Below are 23,234 nucleotides of genomic sequence, written 5' to 3' on the forward strand. Positions count from 1 at the left end.
TGCTTTGCCCTGTGTTTTCTTCCTATCACATGTTAACACCATAATAAGCCAATTTGTCATGAGTCCCTCATTAGAGATGGCACCATGTTATTTTGAATGTCCAAATCCCAAATTGCAAGCTAAATAAACTTCTTTTCTTCATAAGTTTTCCAATATCAGGCATCTTGTGATAGCAACAGAATCATACTAATACAAAAGGGCAATTTAGCTTTAATCAATCAATGAAAATGTTAATCCCAATAAATAAATATTAAACCCTTTCAAACACACATACCCCAAATAATTTTTGACCAAATATCTGATTACATGTGGCCCATCAAGATTCCACTAATTTCCACAATATCACACAAGAAATGTTGATGATATATTTACAGATGTATATCCAGTACTGCTGTACCTCACCAGACTGCTTGACATTCTACTCCTGAGAGAAGACATATGTAGGTTTTATTTTTATTATTAAATAATTTGGGGGAATTATTTTTCCCCAAGTTGAAGAGTTAGAGAATAAAAAATAGATATTGATCTTTTCTATAAAAACAAGTATAAGGTAATGAAGACAAAATTTTCTTAACTAAATATCTAAAAAGGAATGCCAGAAATTCTGGGTTAACTTTTTCATCAGAATAGTAACCATAGGAGACAGAATGAAATCAAAACAAAATACATACAACATTTTATTATACCAAATATCTACCATTGATTTTGTATGCCATACCCTGTAAATTCTTTCTGCTTTGGCAGTAACCTCAGTATGTTATCCCTGCCACCCACAATGACATGTCATCAACAGGAAAACACTTTGCTATGGCCTAATAATTACAAAGGTCTCAACACTGATTCTTCCATCCCTGTTTGTACTCTGTATCTGCCGTTTGATCTTTCTCACAGAAACTCTATAATTTATCCACTCGTACTATCCGCTAACAATATCCTTTCCTCCATATACAACCCAGTTATGCATATTCTACAATATTCTTCATGTAAGTAAAGGATAAATAATTCTCACTTCCATAACACATAGGGTTTTTCAGTGAGAAAGCTGCATGGAGAGAATATACAAGATTCAACTGATCTCACTATTTACATAAATCTTAGGTTACACATTAGAAAATTGCAATCAAGAAACACCTACATTAAAATGTCCAAGAGCTGAAAACACAAAGAAATCTAAAGATGGGAAAAGAGTATATAGGAATTATCTCAGCAAGTTGAGCTAAGAATGCTGTGGCAACCCATGATAGAAGGAGCAAATACAGACAGTACAAAATTGTGGCATTTAAATATCATTAACTATCAAAAAACCAGCTCAATATTTGAGACCTTTGGTAGCTAAGAGTTGTGCTATGGTCCAAATTGTCTTATGTTCTCCCCTCAGCTCCAGGGAGGGCACCTTGGTGTGCAAATAGCTGCTCAAATTGGTGTGTCTGTGGGGAATTGATTCCTGGAGAATATTGGCTGCCATATTTCTCCATCTTCTAGACTTTTCTCCAGCTCCTCTCTAACACTCAAGAGCCGGTTAAATGCCACCATGCTTATGGACCCAGGATTTGACATTACTGTAGATAATTTATTTGACAACCAGGAAAAGGGTTTCTTATTAAAAGGTATTTCTATTATCAGTTTAAATAAGTCCATTTTGAAACCTGAAGCATTTTGTGAATTTAAATGTACCCTTATATCAATAGTGTGGTTCTAAGTATGATACAAAACTCATTTTCTTTAACTTCCTCAAGTACATATTTGTGTCGAAAAGTACTTACCTAAGAGGGTGCTTGAGAAGATGTAGTTAAATATATTGATCAAGACAGTTTTTAGTGCATTGACACAGAATTATAACTTTAAACTTTTATTTTCATATTAATAGATTCAACTAATAGCTTTGCAGACAGAAAATTTGATTTTTTAATATTAGCTTCTGAAGTTTTTAGGTGTGTGGGCCAGAACTTGGTACTTCACTCTGAAAATTTCAACATGTTCTTTTTTAATGATATTTGCTTGGAGTCCCTTAGGATTGATTAGAAAATGCGTGGACATGGTAAGAATCTTTAAGGAGATATATCATTATCTTGTATCCCAGTAAATTATTTGGATGTGAAGGGGACCCTCAGGAGACTGCTCAGTAGAGAAGCTTCTAGGCCTTGATGATCACTGACCTCAGAACTCAGGGAATGTTGTGTCCCCTGAGGGAAAACGCACTGAATTACAGTATCTTAACTCTTTTTCTACCTTAAATTTCATGCTTAATTTTTTGTATTTCCAAAGCCCTAGTGACTTTCCTTTTCCAGATATTTATTTATTTTTTCTCTTCCCTACTCATGGTTCACGAAGTCTCAATTGTGTTATGGTTTCTAACAGGCCTTGCTGAGATTCCAACATGACAGCCAGCACTTATATCCCATATTCAGGGAGATTCCTGAAAAATTATTGCTTTAAGTTTCTTGACCTCAATTTGGTTGTATCCCTGTTTTCCCTGTGATACAACCATCACAGCCAAGTGCTGACAATACTCGGAGTGTGTTTGTCCTTTACATGCATGGCTTTATTTGATCCTGAAAACATTGCTTGGGGGAAGTTCTTTCAAATTCACAAACTTTCTGAAAAGAGACTGAGCTTCAAATTCACAGTAACAGGGAACGTGAGCCCACACACCTAGATTTGCTGGCCTCCTTTTTGTAAGAATGATTGCACTTTCAATATGAAAACTGCAATCCAGCTCTGAAAGTGATTCTGTCCTTTGGATTCATGGTGACAGATGAGTGATAAATGTCTCTTTAATATTGTTACATTGTTTGTGATCCTTGCTTTTCCCTTTCTTCCTTCTAGTTTTCTTCTTTCTTTCTTTCTCCTCTTCTTCATTTCCTTCTTTCTTCTTTTCCTCATTTACTTGGACTCTTTCGTAATGTTACCTTTACCACCCCTTGTTTTGGCGGAACAGTATTCTACTGCATGTACACACATAAGCTGTTGAGCTGTTTGAATGTTTTTGCCATATTTGGATGTTATGAGTAGTGCTGCCTTGGATAGTTACACACATTTGTTGGAAGAGTCCTATGCTGTATGACAACACCTTATTCATTGAGAGCCTGCATACAGTGACCTCCTCCCCATTTTAGTTTGAGTATGCTCAATGATCCTGTGCAATCACAAAATCTAGCAAACTTTTCTCAGAACCTACCCTAGTTGTTAAGCAAGCAGATGCCTATCCTTGTATTAATTATTGTAGTAACAATCTCAGAGTTGAACTTCTGGGTTATATGGTCATTGTATGCTTAACTTTTTGAAGAATAGCTGAGCACATTTTACATTCTACTGTGCATAGGTTCTAATATCTTCATATCCTTGTCAGTATTTGTTATTTTCAATTTTGTTAAAACTATGTAGATTTGATAAAATTGTGTTATATAATTTTTTTTTTTGGTAAAATGGATAAGATTCTGATTCTGATTTTTTCTGTTAATTTGGTGCAGGATTGCATATTAGAAACTATTGGTCTTTACAAAGATTTTTGGAAACTTTCTACCCCACTGTTATGTCAGAACATCTTAGAAGCCTGCAGCTGAGGTGCCAGCTGAGGTTTCAGTCATCTTGGGGCTTCACAGCTGAGGATCTGCTGCAAAGGTACTTCATGCAGCTGTGGGCAGGATTCAGGTTCTTGTAGGATGGTGGCCAGAGGCCTCTCCTAATTCCTAGCCACAAGAGACTCTGATGAGAATCTCAGAACACAGAAGCTGGCTTGTCAGTGTGTGCAAGCAGGTGACAGAACAAGGGAGGACCAGGCCTATCCTTCCATCAGTGCATTAATTCCTAAGTACCCCAAGAAGGTGGAGCTGTCCCTCTCCATATGGCCCACCACCCACCAAGACACAAGTCCATCAGCAAGTTTTCTGCAGAAGAACTAACTGGCAGATTGACATAAAAACCTCTCTTCTGTAGCGGGTATTGACATAGATTTCCCTATGCTGTCTTTAGCCTGAAATCAAAAAGAGACACCTTGATTCTTTTCCAGCCACTAGGTATCACAACAATATTAAGTTAAATACCCATCATTCTGTGTCCAGTAGCTGCTGAGTTTTTCTCAGGAAGGTTCTCCTCTCACTCCAAATATATTTATTTTACATTTTGCATGTGTTTTATCATCTAATTAAGCCTTTAATAAAATATATAGCTGTCTGTCTTTAGTGAAGTTGATAAAATAGGTTATATTGGAATCATGGTCTATGGAAATTGTCCGTAGTCTTCCCATAAGGCCCTCATGACTCATAAGAAAAACAGTTATTCATTGACCAATGTAATGGAACCTGAATACATACCCCTTCAAGTTGAATATGTATGAAAGTGATGTGTGCATGAATACATACTAGTGGTAAATTTGGCAGAACCACATAACCTAATAGCAGGAGTAGGCCACATTGGCAATGCCTGATGTTCAGATTATTTAATAAAAACTTGTTTTGTATCATGTTCCAAGTCACACAATTTCTAATACCATATAACTTGTAAATTCTAGGAATATACATTTCAAAATAAATCCTTTAATATAATACTAGGAGCTATCATTGATGGGGAACTCTTGTTTGCCTGGCTCATGATATACTTATATATAATCATTTGAAGAAATATATTGTTACAGTTAATTTACTCCTGAGGAATCTGAGGCTCAGAGAGGACTTGGAAGTTGCCTAAATTCTCAGTTTTAAGAGCCAATGTATGATTGAGAAAATGTCTCTAACTCTAACACTCTATTTTCTATATTCTCCATCCTAATCAAAGATTGTCACATTACTTTTAGGCAGTTGGTGTGAAATTTAAAGATTTTCCCAAGAAAGGGGTTAATACATCCTGAAACTTTCCTAATTCATTAAATAAAATAGGGATTACCCATGTGGAGAGTCTACCATGCAACATAAGAAGGCAACATTGTTATTGTATTTTCCAGGGACTTTGGATACCAAATGAGTAGGAGAACAGGTAACTTGCTTTGGTTGGTGACATAGACTAATATCAATTTAAAGAGAAAGAAGTAAAAGTTTGTTTAGTTTATGATGAAATTGTTGACTTAATAATTCTAGAGTCACACAGCAACCAGAAATATGAGGTCACCTGTGACTCCTCAGCTGGACACCTGAGCAAAGCCATACATATAAAACTAGCCTGCTTTCTTGAACACATTTAAATGTTACAATTGCAGGCATCTCACAATGTACCTTTCTCCCCTCCCTATGTTGTGATTTGCCTTGTTTTCACCCAAGAAATAGAAACGATCTAGTTCATTAAACGGAGAGAACTGAATGCAGACAATTTTATAGGTAGTTAGGCAGGACAGAGAGAAAGTGGGAAAGCCAGGTCACAAAGGAACTGGAGGGTCCTCTAAAACACTGAGTCTTAGGGGTGTGAATATAATGAATTTTTAATGTAGTGAAGTTCTGTGACCATGGGCAAAAGTATATAAAAACAAAACCAGAAGGAAAGCAGAGTAGTAATTTTAAGTGTCCCCCCCCCTCAGCATGAAAAGGTAACTACAGAGGGCGAGATCGGAGCAGAGAGACAGTTGTTGAAGACCCAGCATAATGCTAAGCTGCATGGTGTTTATGGACAGTGGGTTTATTTTTTCAATTGTATGCCATTAAAATCAATTCATGTAAAGTGCACAGATTTCAAACTTTAAAAATTTCCCTGGGATCACATCTCAGCTCTTCCTCTCCCTGAACAAGTCACTTGCCTCTCTTTGGACTCAGTTTTCTCTTGCATAAGATAAACAGTACAGTATGAGTAACCATCTCACAAGGACTCTTAAAAATGTGTTTTCTTTTGCAGGCTTCTTATAAGGAATATATTTGATTAGCAGTGATGGGCTTAGACTCAGTTTTCAGTAAATGGTAACTATGATTAACATTGGAGGTAAGTAAAAACATGCCACAATGAGGGACCGATTGAAATACCCATGTTTCAGAAATGGTTTGAAATTCATATGACACCGGTCACGACACATCTGTCTTACTCTCTGCACATTTTGCTCAGGAAATGGAATGCTTCTGCCCCCAGTGTCTTGTGCTGGAGACCATGGATAGATGAAAATGGAAGGTCACTCAGCCCAGTGATGTTTGGGCCTCTTTTCCCATTGGGTTGCAGCATTGAGACGGCTGGTCATCGACATGGTGTTCCCAGAGGTTCAGTGACTCCAGGAGCTGTTCAGGGAGGCTGGAGACAATGTCATTAAGGGGCACGTACTTGTGCTTTTTGGGATTCCTGGTCCAACCAAGAAGATTCACTGTTCCTTCCTTAAGGTATTGCACATGTAGAGCAAACCTTATTACAAAAGGGGATCTGGAGCATGGAATTAAAGGAGATGATGGATAAACCACCGCACGTGCTACTGCAATGGGGGCTTTTCTAGCCCATCTGACATTGATCCCTTTAGGAACCACATCTGCCCATCTCTGAAGCTTAACAAACTCCTCACACCTTGTGTATCAGGTGATGAGACCCAGTAATCAGTGATTTTATGTTCCTAGGCTGATCCAATAAAAGACAACTTGAGAATGATTACTATTGTCATTACACAAACCTGCCTAATCGGATACCTCTGAGACAAGTTTTAGAGAAAATATACATAGATTTAGAAAAGGGATATAACTTTTAGATATAAAAAATAAAAGTTTAGCATTGCACATGGAGGCCAGGGTCATTGCTCAGAAATGACAGAGGCTACCTGGGTACATTTATTTAGATATGAGACTTATGTTTTAAAAAAAGGGATTCAGAATTCTTATGCAGTTCAATTAATAAAGAAATAATATTCTGGTGTGGAACATGGTATGGGAAGATAGCCACGAGTACAGGAGCATGTAAATAAGAAGGTAGAGTCCTCAGAGGATTTTGATGTTTTGAACTGAAGCAATAAAAGGATAGAAAAGATAAAGAGACTACATTGCTCTGCTCTGTAACTGCCTCAGGGAACTTTTAATGTCCCTGTTCCTGAGGCTATAAATGAAGGGATTCAGCAAGGGGATGACCACAGCATACATCAGTGAGAACCCAGCCATCTTTCTAGGAGAGCTGGATACAGCCGAAGCAAGGTACACTCCAATGGCCGTTCCATAAAACAAGCCAACAACTGCCAGGTGAGACCCACAGGTGGAGAAGGCTTTGTACCTCCCACCTGAGGATGGGATCCTCAGAATGGAGGAAACAATTTTATAGTAAGAGAAAAATATCCCTAAGAGAGGAAGAAAGCCATAGATGGCACCAACAAAATATGTGACTGCATTTTTTGTAAGTGTATCAAAACAGGCAAGATTAAGGACCTGAGATGGTTCACAGAAGAAATTAGCAATTTCCACATTCTTGGAGAAGGTGAAGTATATGGCAATCAAATTGTGCAACTGGGATTCCAAAAGGCTAAAACCAAAAGACACCAAAACTAAGAAGCCACAGAAGCGAGGATTCATGATGACCGAGTATTGCAGGGGGTGACAGATGGCCACAAACCGGTCATAGGCCATCACAGTCAGAAGCATGTCATCCATACATCCAAAAATGAGAAAAAAAGACATCTGTGTCAGGCAGCCCACATAGGAAACGACTCTGCTGTGAGTTTGGATGTTCATGAGCATCTTTGGGAACGTGGTGGAGATGAAACCAATGTCAGCCAAGGACAGGTTGGAGAGGAAGAAGTACATGGGGGTGTGGAGGTGGGAGTCAGAGCCGACAGCCAGGATGATGAGCAGGTTCCCAAGCACTGCAACCAGGTACATTATAAGGAGTAGTCCAAAGAGGATGGTCTGAATTTCTGGGTCTTCTGAGAGGCTCATGAGATGGAAGTCTGAGGCAAGTGTTAGATTCTGTGGTTCTCTATAGCTGGAACATCTTTTGAAGAAAAATATAGGGTTGGAAAATAGAAACCAATAAACAGGCTCCAAGTATTAAGACAATGTTATAAATTACTTGGGCTTAGAGTACTCAAAACAGATTTTTTTGGAAGATTCAGGACCATATCATTTGAGCACTAAGTGAAAATTGATAGCTTACATCAGAAAACATTGTGCCAAATATTTCCAGAAGTTTTTCTACTTCATGTAATTTCTGGTTTCCATCTTTGTGAATGAAAATTCTGTTTATATTTCAACACTTATTTATATACAATTTGTATCCTTACCTATGGTGGACTCAAGTTTTGACAAATGTGTTTAAGTTTAATGCACATAACCAAAGTTTTCACAAATGTGACATTACTGAAATTACATTTCACTTGTCAGTGATTAAATGGTAACTTAAATTTAGGTTGAGCCGTTGAATTTTCTCATTTTATGTGGATTTACTTGTATCAACTCCATGCCATCTTAGTTAAATGTCTAGTGATGAAAGCAGTCCTTGGCTTTTTTCCCAATTCTGTATTCTAAAGTGGACAGGAAATATTGTTGAATTATTTTTCTGATCATAAATCCTGTTGTGGACAAAGTATAACCAGAGCTGCTGGGCCTGAAGGCAGGAGGGAGCTAAACCGTGATGGAAAAAAAAAAAAAAGTGAAGATGGGCGTCCCAGGGACCAAGTGCACAGAGTGCACCTGAGGACCCTGCACCCCCAGCAGTAAGGACAGCAGCGTGGGTTTCCTCGAGGGTACCTGAGGGGCCCAGACTCAGTGTATCCAGTGCAGGGGGCTTTGCAAGTGTAAGGAGTTTGGGGCTGACAGCAAATGCAAGTTTGAGAGCTGGGGTGGGGTGGGTAGGGCCGGGAAAAGGGTGATCGGGACATGGGCACCAAAGCCCATCAAGGCACCTTGAAGAAGGCCCGTTCGATGCCCAGGGCCAGGAGACCATCCAGGTGACCAAGTCCTGTACTCCCAAGACCAAAGCCAAGGCCAAAGCCAAAAAAGGAGAGGAAAGGACTGAGGTCAGTTCAGGATGCCAAGGAGCCCCTGGCCTGACCCAGGGCCAAGCCACAGGCCCAAGATGTAACATAACACCTATCAGGGCCTTTGTCTGCCTGTTTGCTTTATCAGACACGCCCCACCTCTCTTCCTCCTCCCCACCCCAAGCCCAAGTGCAAGAAGTGGGTGGGACAAAATTCTGGGAAGCTTGAGCCTCTCCCTAAAGGGGTTTGATTCCCAGTACCCCTTTTATTCTTTCCCACCATGACCCCTGTTACTGAGAAATAAATAAAATGAACCCACTCCCCCCTACCCCTGAAATAGACAGATAAATAAATAAATAAATAAATAAATAAATAAATAAACCCTGTCATGTCTGGTTGAAGACTTGGCTCCGCAGCAGAAAATCCAAAATCGAATTTTGAGTCCCAATCTTTTGATAACATTTGATAGATTTCCACATCAATACTTTCTGATACATAGATTATAATTTTCTTACCTCAGCTACTGAGGTCAACTCATATTTATTATTTTGTCAGGTCACATGGTGATGCAATTGTGGAAAATGCAACAGATGAAAGTACAGAAAGTAATGTGAACATATCTGAGGCTTTTGCTCATGTCTAAACTGGAGGAAATAATCACCTAGCTTATGGTGTTATTTTAAGAAGATATTTTAAAATATTTTTAAATTGCATAGAATAGTAGTTTTCATATTTTAAAATATTATAAACTCAGACGCTAGACTGAAATCAATTTAATCAGAGTATCATCTTGTGAAGCTCTAGATAGTCCTTTATTATACTTGGGTTGAGAAATACTCTCTTAGAATATTTGCTGATATTTAGAAAGTGCCCTGTTGATAATATCTATTACTACTGTCAAGAATACCACTGTATGTATATATATATGAAAAAATGCACATTTAGTAACGTGTGCTTCAGGACTAATATTTTACAGAGATTTGAATTAACACCTGTGTTGTTGATGTTGTTGTTTAATCTCTGCATGATTTCATTTTCTTGCACACCTATGCCCATAAAGAAATGGCTACCATAAATTCAGTGGGTACAATTTTCTGACAACATTACCATTTGTTTGATGTGTGTAACCATTTGCACTTTTAATCTCTCTGTCTCTGCACTCACAATGCTTAATGGAAGGAAACCAGGAGAAGATTACCCATCTCCCCAACATAGGTACTACCTAAATGAAATTAGTAAACATTTGGTCATTACTCATTTTATCAAATAAAGAATTCTATCATTATGGAAATATCAAGTTTTTTACAAAAACAGTTATCAAAGGTCAGTGGAATGATGTGAAACCCCAAAATGGGTCAGCCCAACCCAGAAGGTCCCCTGCCCCCTTCTCTTTGTGCCTGTTTATTCCTATGAAAACGTCTGCCATGGTCTTTGATTCAATGAATGCTGTAGGTAAATTAAGCAAAATTTTACAGACTATGTGCCCATGACAGACAAAGAAAAAAAAAGCTATTATTGCTTTACTCTCATTATTGGGACATTTCAGAAAGGGAGAACACTGCAAATAGAAAAGGACCAGGAGTGTCATGCACATGCTGGTGAAGGTCATTTTTTTGTAAACCAAACAAGATCTATTCAGTGTTTACACAGATTTTTATTTTCTATTCTTCTTGTGGGGCAGGCCAGTAACAGGAAATGGGGTTTTCCAGATAAAAGAAGGTTGTGTATTCCTTTCCACAAATCTAGCATCTACTTACATAAGGACAAAAATACTGTATCCTGCTATGGAAATAAGAAATAGTAACTTTATACTATCTTTTAATCAAATGTAATGAAGGCTAATCTTATCATTAAGAATAATATTATCTAAATTTTATTTCTCTCTCATTTGATATGCACATCATGCTAAATGTGGAGCCTCTACATCTGTTCTTCCTTATGCAATCCAGTTTTATCAACAATAAATCAACTAAAATGATAATGCCGTATCATAGAAGTTAACAATCGGCCCCATGTCACAGGCATCACAAGGGAACAGACAGATTGTCTCTGAATCTGATGCACTAAATGGCTTCCCAGTCATCTGGAGGTTTTAAGTAGAGGTTCATCCTTTACACCAGGTAAACTCAGGTACATCTGAAGCATACTTTACCTCTGATTGGTTTTCTAAAAAGGACTAAATCCACAGCAGACTGCAGCTCTCCTCTTAAGAGTGAGTGAACAGCTGCGTGGATATTCTGCAGCAGGGGAAGGCAGGGGTTTGTTCTGGAGATGGTGTGACTTCTCTTCCCGTGATCTTTGCCTGTGATCTCAGCTGTCCTTCCCGTAATCACTCAAGGGGTTCCACCAACTGCTCCCCTGTGTGATTCCCAAACATAAGAGCACAGTGAGCCAGGTGTATTTTCCTGGAGTGACATGGTGGAATGGCTGGTGGGGCATGAAAGGGGGAAGCTGGCGGGGCGCAGTGGCACACAGCTGTAATCCCAAAGGCTTGGGAGGCTGAGGCAGGAGGATCCCAAAATCAAAGCCAGCCTCAGCAACTTAGTGAGGCCCTAAGTAACTCAGTGAGACCCTGACTCTAAATATAATACAAAAAAGGGCTGGGGATGTGACTCAGGGGTTAAGTGTCCCTGGATTCACTCCCCAGTACCAAAAAAAAGAAAAAAATGATGAAGAAGAAAAGGGGAACCTCCTGGATTCTTAGGGCAGTGTGCCCTGAGTCTGTAATCACACAGCTCAATCCAATTACATCTGCACTTTTTCTACCAGCAACTTGGTACAAGTTACATAAAAATAAAACAATAATATTGTGGGGACACATAACTAGGGAAGACTATGAACATTAAATTAAAGAGGCCACATAAAACATACAGATGAGCACCTCCCATTTAGGAGGCCCTCAGTATTGGTTCGTGATTGATGGCTACTGTTCTTCTCATCCTCATCTCCCTCACAGACCTTTTGACTGATTATTGAACAGCTCACAGGAACCTGTCTCCTACCAACATGGATAAGATGCTGTGGTCAAGTAGAAACAGTGTAGGAGGAAATTAAACTTTTGAACAAATCACTTGGTACCTCCACCACCACCAGGTACCTACACTTCAGTCACAGCAGCTGGTATTCAGCCTATCTTTGTCCACCCCTAGGATCCACATGGGCTGTCCTGTGCATCTGCTGATGAGGAACAGTGCTGCCATCCGTCCTTCCGCCATCCCTCCCCTCCCTCAGCACTTACTGGGAAGAGCTGCCTCCTTCCTGGGTCATGACTAAGAGCGGAGGATCCAATGCCCCTCCCCTGCCCAGTGCTCAGTGAGGTCTCAGGCTCTGCACTCAGGGTTGATAGGAGTAAGGTGAACAGGAGCCTTGTGGGGCAGAAGAGCACGGGAGGGGCCAACCCAGGTAGGTGCCAGCTAGATTGGAGCATTGAAGGAAGGCAGGATGGTGATTGATTGTTATATGACCTTGGAGGCTCCCAGCCCAGAGCTCATAATTAGCCAAATTGGTCCAAGTCATCCAAACCTCCGAGGACTTCCTAATGTTAGTGGAGGAAGTAGAAATCTAAAAGAACGTCCACAAAGGTTTAGGGCTATCTTCTTCTCAGGAGGAAGCTTGTGTGTTCTTTTCAATTCATTTATTTATTTATTTTTTGAAGATCCATCTCTTTTTAATTTCAACTGTGGTAAACTACACATAACAAAAATTGACCATTTTGACCAGTGTTTAATACACAGGCCAATGGGATTTCAGAGATCCTTGTGGGGAGAAATATTTATACTTACAACCTGATGATGGGATTCTCAGCATGGGAAAACAATTTTAGAGTAAGACAAAATTGGCTTCAAGAGAGGGAGAAAATCTGAAATGGAATCAGCAAAATACATTTTTATATATTTTTAGAAAATAAGACCTACAAGATTCAGGAGTTGAGAGGGTTCATAAAAGAAATTAGAAAACTGCATATCCTAGAAGTGTGTAAATTGCAAAACAATTAAATCATGCATCTTGGAGTCCACAGACTGATCATAAAGTTCATGAAACCAAAAAGATGTAGAGTTGAAGGATCATGATGACTGACTAAGGCAGGGGGTGACCGGTCATGAACCATCACAGTCAGAAGCATACCATTCATATGTCCAAAAACAAAAACAAAGGGCGTCTGTCAGGCATCCCAGTTAGAAAATGATTCTTCTGTGAGTTTGTATGTCCACAATCGTCTCTAGGACTGTGGAGGAGACATGACAGATGTCAATCTAGGACAGATTGGAGAGGAAGAAACTTATGGGGATTGGTGTTGGAGTTCAGCAGACACAGAATGATGAGCAGGTTCCCTATCTCTGTGGCCAGGTACAGGGACAGAACAGAAAGGTACAAAGGGGTTGGACTGCAGGTTTGGGTCCTCTTACTGACCCAGGAGATGGAATTCTGAGGTGTGTGTTAGATTTTGTGATTCTTTATAACTTGGACAACTTTTGAAACAGAAAAGAGGGTTGGAAAAATGAAACCAACAAATAGCACCCAGCATGGTGTACACATTCAAACTGAATTCATATGTTCCCAAGTGGAGTATTCATAGCTGTAGTCCACCCACCTCAACGATTCTCACTTTGACAAACTCTGCCTTCTTAGATTCTGCTTCTAATTTTTTTTTCTGTGTTGTTCTCCTTTGAATATGTTCTGGCACTTAGAAAATAACTCATTAGTGTTATCTTTTATTACTATAAATAATATTCATCCCTTATATTAATACACAAACATTAGTGAGGTGTTTTATGTCTGATATTTTGCAGATATTTGATTTATTATCTATGAAATTTGAGTTCTGATTGTTTCTGCACGAATCCATTCTGATACATTCCTGTCCCTCAAAGACAACTAATATCAAAAAATTGACAGGTGTATTTTCCTATTTAATGTTTCTGTATCAGTATGGATTTATTGAACCAGAAATTGTATTCTTAAAAGTTACCTGAAAAATGCCAAAACTCATCTATGCAGTCTATGGCACAATACCTATTGCCTCTGAAATGTACTACTACACATATACATGTGGCTTTGTCTCTTGGTGGAGTATGTATGGCTACTTCAAATGGCATTACCTGAAGGAGAGTCAATTAATTTTTTTTGTCCACTGTTTTTATTTTTCCAAATGAGCAATAGGCAATTTTTTTAGCTTATTATCATAAAAGTCCTTTTGCAATACTGCCGTATTTTCCAGATCACATAACTTATGTACACAACTCAAAAAACTTCACACCAAAATTCCCAATCTATAAGTGGTCTAATGAACTAAACAGACTTCCATTAAAAGAAAAAATGCAAATGGCCAACAAATATATGGAAAAATATTCATGATGCTTAGAAATCCAGGAAATTCAAATAAAAACTACACTGAAATTTCACCTAACCCTTGATAGAATTGCAATCATCAAAAAAGTAAATAATAATAAATGCAAAGGAAAACGTAAGGAGGAAGGAATATTTATAAAAGCTGAATCACATTTTGCCCCAATTTCATACATATGTCAATTAATAATCACACAGAAAACACACATGCATTTAATCTTAATTCAGCTATATCAATTATAATTCCACTCAGGTGACATTTCTCAGTGGCAGAGATACTGATGACCTGCCCGTGTTAATGAAATGAGAAATGTAGCCAGTGTCACTCAAAATTAAATTGTCAGACTCAATGTCGGATGCACCTAAATTTTCATTGTTTCATAACGTAGTAAAATTTTAAACAGAGGTCCAAATTTCTAAACCACAGGTATATTTGAGAAACATTCAAAATTCTGGCCAGTTCTGAGTAGGAATGTATAAAATCCCAACGTTAATGTCTTCTTTTGAGATTAAATAGGCTGATGTAAGATCAGAGGGTGATGTGGACAGCTGAAGGATGCCCTGAAGTACGGGAAAGAAAGATCAGGGCTGCTCATTGTTCATCTTCTCTTTCTGTGAAGTTACCTGTCATCCATAGGTGTCCTCCTGTACTGACCCAGGAAGTTTCAACCACGTCTCTCCCTTGTGGTGTACCAGTAACTGCACAAGGGAATAGCACAGTGGGGAAGGCTCTCCTCCTGGAGAGACAGGCCAGGGAAAGCTCTGGCTGTGTAGCCAAACAGGCAGCGATGCAGGGTGTTCTCCTGTCATGAGGTCCTGCATCTGCCCAGACCAGGAAGGCACGTTTTGGCTCCCCTGTCATAACCAGAAACATAAAGTTCCCATAAAGTCCATAGCTGAACTTTTAATATTGATATCCTCTCATCTTGACACCCAAACCTTCATACCAGTTCTCATGAAGGGAAAGAATGATTGACAGGCCTTTCTCCATCCATCATGCCCCTTGGCCTTTAGGAGTCACAGTCTTCTTTACTGTCACATGACTTTAGAGGTACAAGCACAGAGCTCATACTTGGCCAAATTTATACAATATCCCAATCACGAAGGATATCCTCATGTTAGAGGAGGAAGCAGAGGAGAAAGTGAATGTCCCCAATAGTTTTACAACTCCTCTTACAGAAGAGAAAGCCTGTATGTACTGTTTATTTCTCTTTTTTGTTTGTTCCCTAAAAATTCACTATTTTTTCTGATTCATAAGTAATATTGTCAAAATACAAATGACATAATGCAGCCATGTAGCTGTGATCAAGTGCACAGCTTCATCATCACCATCATCCATCTCCAGATCTATTTCTCCACTCCAAACTTTATACCCATTTAAGAAACTTCCAATTCTTCCTCCTCCTGCCTCTACAAACCACCATTCCACTATGAAGTATGATCAGGAAATAAATTCATCAAACTACAAAAATAATGTGATAAAGGAAGCAATTTTAATATCTAGATGTTTAGTTTTGCTGAGTTTCTAGAATTCATTCCAAATGGACGCCACAGGACCTGGGATCACACTGCTCTCCTGTGCAGCCTCCACAGGGCACTTTTAATGTCCTTGTTATTCAGGCTGTAGATGAAGGGGTTCAGCATGGGGGTGACCACAGTGTACATCACTAAGGACACTGTACCCTTCCTGGTGAACAGATGACTGATCTGAAGACAGGTACACTCCAAGGCCTGTTCTATAAAATAAGCAAACCACTGAGAGGTGGGAGCCACAGGTGGAGAAGTCTTTGTACTTCCTGCTTAATGATGGGATTCGCAGAATAGAAGACACAATTTTATAGTAAGAGAAAAATGTCCCCGAGAAAGGAAGAAAACCATAGACAAGGCCAACAAAATACATGACTATATCTTTGGTAAGTGTATCAGAACAGGAAAGACTAAGGATCTGAGAAGGGTCACAGAAGAAATTAGCAATGCCTGTGTCCTTGAAGTAAGTAAACTGTAAGGCAATCAAATTGTACAACTGGGATTCCAAAAGGCTAAAACCAAAAGACATCAAAATTAAGAAGCCACAGAGGCAAGGATTCATGATGACTGGGGGTGACAGATGGCCACAAACCCGTCATAGGCCATTACAGTCAGAAGCATTTCATCCATACATCCAAAAACGATAAAAAGGGACATCTGCATCAGGCAGCCCACATTCGAGATGACTCTGCTGTGAGTTTGATGTCCACAATCATCTTTGGGACGGTGGTGGAGATGAATCCAGTGTCATCCAAGGACAGGTTGGAGAGGAAGAAGTACATGGGGGTGTGGAGGTGGGAGTCAGAGCTGACAGCCAGGATGATGAGCAGGTTCCCAAGCACTGTGACCAGGTACATGGACAGGAACAGTCCAAAGAGGAGGGGCTGCAGGTCTGGGTCCTCTGAGAGGCTCAGGAGATGGAATTCTGAGACACGTGTTAGATTTTCTTGTTCTGTTTTGTTTGGACACCTTTTGAAACAGAAAAGAGGTTAAGAAAAAGTACCCAATCATCTGTTACCATATTAATGGTGGTACATGTTATTTTGACTTAGAATTCTCAAACATTGTGTAAGATTAGGACTGCATTATTTGACATAATAGTTCATGTCAGAGAACATTATGTGACACTCATCTTTCAGAAGTTTTTCAGCTTCCTGTTTTTTTCTGATTCGCCTCCTTTATGGAAAAATTTCTCACTCAATTTTTGTTTGTATTTTAAAAATCATGTAGTATAGAACTGCTCTGTTTGTGAACTTCAAATTGTGATTAACATATTTACATTTGAGGCACATAACCACAGTTATCACTAACCATAAATGTGTTATTTTTTGGACTGTACCTGTCAATGTGTCAATGATGAGATAATAATGAAATGTTTAAAAACTTTTGAAATTTTATATTTTATTATGTAACTGTCTCACATAATCTCAGTAAAACATCTCAGGAGAAGTTTCCTTGCCTCCCACCTTTTTTCATTTCTTATTTTCTAATGGCTTTGGAATAATTTTCACTTTTTTAATCATAAACCCTTCTGTATGTTGTTGAGGATTTTAGAACCAGCAAATCCCCACCCTTCTTACGCTACTTAATAGAACTTCACATAAATACTTCCTGGAACTTGGATGCTATATCTGACTTCAGCTACGTAAAGGCCATTTTGTGGTTATTATTTTGTGAGGTCACACCATGATATAATTCCCCCCGAAAAAAAGGCAAAAGAAAACATTTAGATGTTTACCTTGTAAACATCTGTGCCATTTATCCATGTCTGAAATTGAGACAGTAATTATAAGTGATATTATAAGTAGCATATAGAGTTATTGTAAGTTTTTTTTTTAATTCAACTAGTGGCTTTTAGACTCATTTATCAATATGTATATCATAATTTTATCAGTATATGTGACTTATCTATCACATATATTTACTCAAATATATATGAACATTTTAAAATATCAAGACACCACACATTGGACAAAAACCAACATAGCTAAAGTATCTTCATATGAAATTCCTCATGGTCTTTCCTACACCAGGATTGAGAACCATCAGCACTGACAACCCCCTTAACGTTATCTGCTATTACTGGCAATAATACCTACTGCTCATGTTAAAAACAAACTGGAGACAAAATGTGCTTTAGAACCTAATAATTTAGAGGAATTTCATTTTTAATTTTTTTTAGTTGTAGGTGGACACAATACCTCTATTTTGTTTATCTAATTTTTTTTAATGTGGTACTGGGGATGGAACCCAGTGCCTCATGCGTGCTAGGCAAGCGTTCTACCACTGAGCCACAGCCCCAGTCTACGGAATTTCATTTCTAAACTATGAAATCTGAATTCTTGGCATCTCTGAATAATTCCTTTCTGCACATCTATTTACCCTAAAAAATGCTGTCATGATTTTGTGGGTGAATTTTGTGTGTCAATAAGAGATGTCCGGATTCATCTGTGTATTTATGATCAGCTTTCTTTAAGGTTTATCAAAAAAGCATGTATAGCTAATCTAGCTCACAACATACTTACTGGTCCTCAAATGACTAATTTGTAAAGTTTTGGACTTAAGTCTCTGTGAAGTACTTGCAGCTATGTCAAATGATTCAGAGGATGCAGAACATACCCCCAGCGAGGAACATCATTTGTTTATTATTAACCAATACTTTCAAAATCCTGTGTCTCTCTCTGTATTACACAAATGAAAATTTCTAGATAATATATACTGTGTGAGATAGTTATTTGAATTTCAATAATTGATACATGTTCCCTTTTACTATCAGTCACCTATATTTGGTATGATAATAAATATCATTTATATTCAAAAGATCTACATCTGTTCATTATACTGCCAAAAATACCACTAATCCATATGTGGTAAATGTTCTTGTAGGATTATTGAAGAAATCTCATCTTGTATATTGAATAATATTTCCATTTGGCTTCTGTAGAGGACACAGTCCCCTGAGATGGGACTCAGGAAATCAACAGTACAGTCCTGGCTCATTAACCCATATGCGGAATGTGTGGACAACCCCCTCCCACCTCTGGGTGCACACTGCTTAAGGAAAGCAGCATCATTCACACCCATAATTTCACATAGAAGGTGTGTAAGGCAAGTTTGGATTCTAATAAACGTTTGGTCCTTAAATCACTTTTTGAAGAACTCATTCTTTATAGAAATAGTGAGTTTATTGATGCAAACAATTTTCAAAAGCCAGTAAACCCTAAAATGATGCAATCAAAATGCAAATGAGCTCGAGCAGGAGGAATATTTCCCACTTTATCTCTTTTGTCTTTAATACCCATAAATACCTGTGCTATTATCTTTGAATAACAGAACAGTGAAAATCCTGTGAAATTAAAATTTAAAATTCATGTGTCTATTATATAGACACAATTAGGAGGTAATATTTTTTGTGTCCTGTTCTTCGTGACTTTCCTAAAAGATAAAAGTGAAGAAAGAAAAACACTAAGTGTATTGGCCATACCAGGTTCTGCAAACCAAAAAATAGCTCTTCTCTGTTTTAAGCAGATTTCTTTTATATTTGATGCCTCCTTTGTATCAAATAAGGTACAGAAAGTGAGGAATCGTAAATGAACCAATATTAGATTTCTTTCCAAATACACAGCACATTATTTATACAAGGACAGAATCATTTGCCCCATTGTAGAAACAGGAAAAGAGTAACTTCAAGTAACATGATATTTTAGCTGAATTGTACAAAGATTATCATCACCCTTATAATAATACCTAAATCGCCTTTCACACTTATTTCATAAGCTCATCACGTGTTAGTCACATAGGAGCATCCATATGTACTTAATCTGTACTCAGTGCTTTTGTATCAACTAGAAATAAACTCGGATGAGGACGTTGAGTCTCTTAGGTACCAGTAACCTGCCTGTGTTATACGGATATAACCAGTGTGGGGGATTAAATTGTAAGTGTCTGTGTCTGAAACCTAAACTTTTCATTGTTTTCCAAGTATCAGAAGGTTTTAAGCAGATAACCAGAGGTCTCAATGACAGGGGCACATGAGGAACTTAAAAACTTTATTTCTTGTGTAGAAATAAAACCAAGACAGGAATGCCAGTGTCCTTTGGAAACTGGCTTTGTAGATTCTAAGAATGCAGGGGGGTGCTGACAGGTGTCAATATCCTGGATGGGGGCAAGAGGTAATCTGTGCTGAACTGTGATGTGTCTACCTTTTCTGTGATCCTTGCCTATGATGAACTATCCCTCTTGATGCAGCAGGAGCCAACCACTACTCTGCCCCATGGGCTATCAGAGACCCCAGGAAGAACACAATAAGCAAGGAGTCTCTTCCTGGAATACAGGGAAGTGCAATGTACTGTTGGGTTGTCAGGGGGAAACCCAGCAGGATTCTCCTGGCAGGATGCCCTGTGTCTGTATTCAGACAGACCCCTTCAAAATCTCTTCAGTCTTTTTTACCTAATAACTGATAGCAGTTACATGAAAATTCAGTTATCCCTCCCCTTTTGGAAAATAAAGTGGCCAATTGATTGGCAGAAAACCATGCAGATTAAATGGAATGAAACAAGCTCTCCATAGCTCACAGACTGAACCGAGGAATCCCTCAAATATGGTTCACAGTGTTAATGTTGCTTTCCTCCTGCTCCTCCTCATCCCTTGGTTATCCTTTTGGAGGGCTTTGGGGACAGTGGTGCTTTCATGGGTGAGAGATATTGACCAGTGTGTTGGAAGGAAACAAAACCTTGCACAGGTCATCAGGACCCCAAGTTGACACAGAACAAGAGCGTCCCACAGCACAGTTTACTGCCTGCCTCACCTCTCCATCCATCATCTCCCTCAGCTCTTACTGGTTTAAGCTGCTTATCTTCTGGGTCATGACCAAGCAGTGAGGGTCAGTGCCAAGCCACAAAGGTTTCTGCTCCTCCCTGGGCTCAGAATGTCTGGAGGGAAAGAAGCCACACTTCCTGGGACAAACAGCATGGGAGAGCAGACCCAGGTGTGGGACACCCGGGGCCGAAGTCCCCACTCTGAAGGTTGGTTATTTATTATGAAATGACTGTGTAGGTTCAGTACTCAGAGGTCACGATTAACCAAATTGGCCCATGCAATCACAATCTCTGAGGACTTCTTCATTAGCAGAAGAAAAAGGAAGAGGGATTGAACGTCCACCAAAGTTCTAGGTCCTTCCTCTGTGGAAGAAGAAGCCCCTGGTACTATTTACTTAATTTGTTTCCCATCTTTCCTTGCTCATATTTAGAGATCCATTTGTATTTTTCCATTGATTATTCTGATAAAAAACGACAACATTACACTTTTCACCATTTTTATGCCATTCAGTGGTATTAATTACATTCACTTTTTTATAGTTATCACCAACACCCATTTCCAGAATTTTTTTCTCTTCACAAACTGAAATTTTGTAACCATTTAAAAAAATTTATGACCATTTAAAAAAATTTATTCCTCATTCTTTTTTCCCCCTCTTGATTCTGGGGATTTAACCCAGGGGTACTTTACCACTAAGCCACAACCCCAATTCTTTCATATTTTTGTTTAGAGACAGGGTCTCACTGATTTGCTTAGGGCCTCGCCAAGTTGCTGAGAATAGCCTAGAAATTGTGATTCTCCTGCCTCAGCCTCCAAATTCGCATCGCCACGCCCACCTTCGTCCCTCTTTCAAACAAAAATGGTAATGGCCATTTGCTCATGAAACACAATGAGGAATTGAACTCCTTAATCTACAAAAATATTGTGAGCAAGACACACCACTCACGGGTCTACATGTTTAGTTTCGCTGCCAATTCTATCCTCTATTAAAAACAAAGGCCTCAGGTTCTGTGATTGTCCTCATTGCTGTGTATCCTTCTCAGGGCGGTTTTAATGTCCCTGTTCCTCAGGCTGTAAATGAAGGGATTCATCATAGGGCTGACAACTGTGTACATTACTGAGAACACCTCACACGTTCTGGGAGAAAGTGAGACAGCTGAACCGAGATATGCTGAAAGGCCTGTCCCATAAAATAAGCCAACAACTGCCAGGTGAGAGCCACAGGTGGAGAAGGCTTTGTACCTCCCCCCTGAGGATGGGATTCTCAGAATGGAGGAAAGAATTCTATAGTAAGAGAAAAGGATCCCTGAGATGGGAAGAAATCCAGAAATGGCAACAACAACATACATGACTATGTTATTTGTTAAAGTATCAGAACAGCCAAGATGAAGTAGTTGTGAAGGGTCACAGAAGAAATTAGCAATTTCCACATCCTTGAAGTAGGGAAAGTTTAAGACAATCAAGTTATGCAGCTGAGAATCAAAAAAGCTGATCCAAAAGGACATCAGAACCAAGAACCCACAGAGGTGAGGGTTCATGATGACTGAGTAATGCAGGGGATGGCAGATGGCCACAAACCGGTCATAGGCCATCACAGTCAGAAGCATGTCGTCCATACACCCAGAAAGGATAAAAAGGGACATCTGTGTCAGGCAGCCCACATAGGAGATGACTCTGCTGTGAGTTTGGATGTTCACAATCATCTTAGGGACCGTGGTGGAGATGAAACCAATGTCAGCCAAGGACAGGTTGGAGAGGAAGAAGTACATGGGGGTGTGGAGGTGGGGGTCAGAGCTGATGGCCAGGATGATGAGCAGGTTCCCGAGCACTGTGACCAGGTACATGGACAGGAACAGTCCCACAAGCACAGGCTGTAGTTCTGGATCCTCTGAGAGTTCCATGAGATGGAATTCTGATACAGATGTTAGATTTTGTGATTCTGTATTGGTGACCATTTTTGAAACAGAGATGCAGGTTTATAAAAAAGATAACTGCAGACATAGAGTTGTTTCCATATATTTTGAATTTAAGTATAATGAAGTATTCGTTCACACTTTAACATCAATGTGCTTCTCTAATACTTCTCAGCTGTGATCATCTTAGTCATCATAAACTCTTCAGGGTTGGTTTCTGTTTCATTCACATCATTCTATATTTTAGAGATATTGAAAGGCACAATGTTAGAAGACAAACAAAATTATAGAGAGCTAGTCCATTAGTATTGTAAAATAAACCCAACACTTTTGAGAAAAGAAAGTACTAATAGCCTTTTATCTTTATAAATGAAATAATTCTACTTATGAAGGTTAAGAAGCAGTCAAACAGCCAGGTGTGGTGTCCCACACCTATAATTCCAGTGACTCAGAAGGTTGAGGCAGGAGGATCTGCAGTTCAAAGCCAGTCTCAGCAACAAGCCCTTGAGCAACTCAGTGAGACCCTGTCTCTAAATAAAATACAAAATAGTGCTGGGGAGGTAACTCAGTGGTTGAGTGCCCCTGAGTTCAATCCCTGGTACCCTCCCCCCCCCAAAAAAAAAGCAGCAGTGAAACAATAATGGGCCAAAGTCCTTTTACTTGGAGTATTTTAAACACCATGTAAGAACAAGCAAATTATCTGCACACTGAATTTAATAGTTTATATGCAGAAGATTGTTATATGCTGGTTATTTTCCAGTTATTGAATTTTCTGA

The 23,234-nt window shown here is 39.0% G+C and overlaps 2 protein-coding genes across 2 annotated transcripts; both read right to left on the reverse strand.

Annotated features, from left to right (window-relative positions):
- Positions 1 to 6,926: 6,926 nt before the first annotated feature.
- Positions 6,927 to 8,043, reverse strand: LOC114107561 (olfactory receptor 7E24-like). The gene is made up of 2 exons (XM_027954977.2): positions 8,032 to 8,043; positions 6,927 to 7,916 (listed from the first exon to the last, which is right to left on the reverse strand). Exons 1-2 carry the CDS (start codon positions 8,041 to 8,043, stop codon positions 6,927 to 6,929), a joined length of 1,002 nt encoding a protein of 333 aa, XP_027810778.2.
- Positions 8,044 to 21,546: 13,503 nt separating this feature from the next.
- Positions 21,547 to 22,509, reverse strand: LOC114107481 (olfactory receptor 7E24-like). Its single transcript, XM_027954896.2, has one exon. The coding sequence runs from the start codon at positions 22,498 to 22,500 to the stop codon at positions 21,547 to 21,549; it is 954 nt and encodes a 317-aa protein (XP_027810697.2). The 5' UTR covers positions 22,501 to 22,509.
- Positions 22,510 to 23,234: the final 725 nt, after the last annotated feature.

Source organism: Marmota flaviventris, chromosome 1 (genome assembly GCF_047511675.1).
Source record: "Marmota flaviventris isolate mMarFla1 chromosome 1, mMarFla1.hap1, whole genome shotgun sequence".
Classification (NCBI taxonomy): Eukaryota; Metazoa; Chordata; class Mammalia; order Rodentia; family Sciuridae; genus Marmota; species Marmota flaviventris.

Coding starts and splice junctions, on each gene's coding strand:
- LOC114107481 (XM_027954896.2), bottom strand. CDS start 22,500: ATGGTCACCAATACAGAATCACAAAATCTAACATCTGTATCAGAATTC.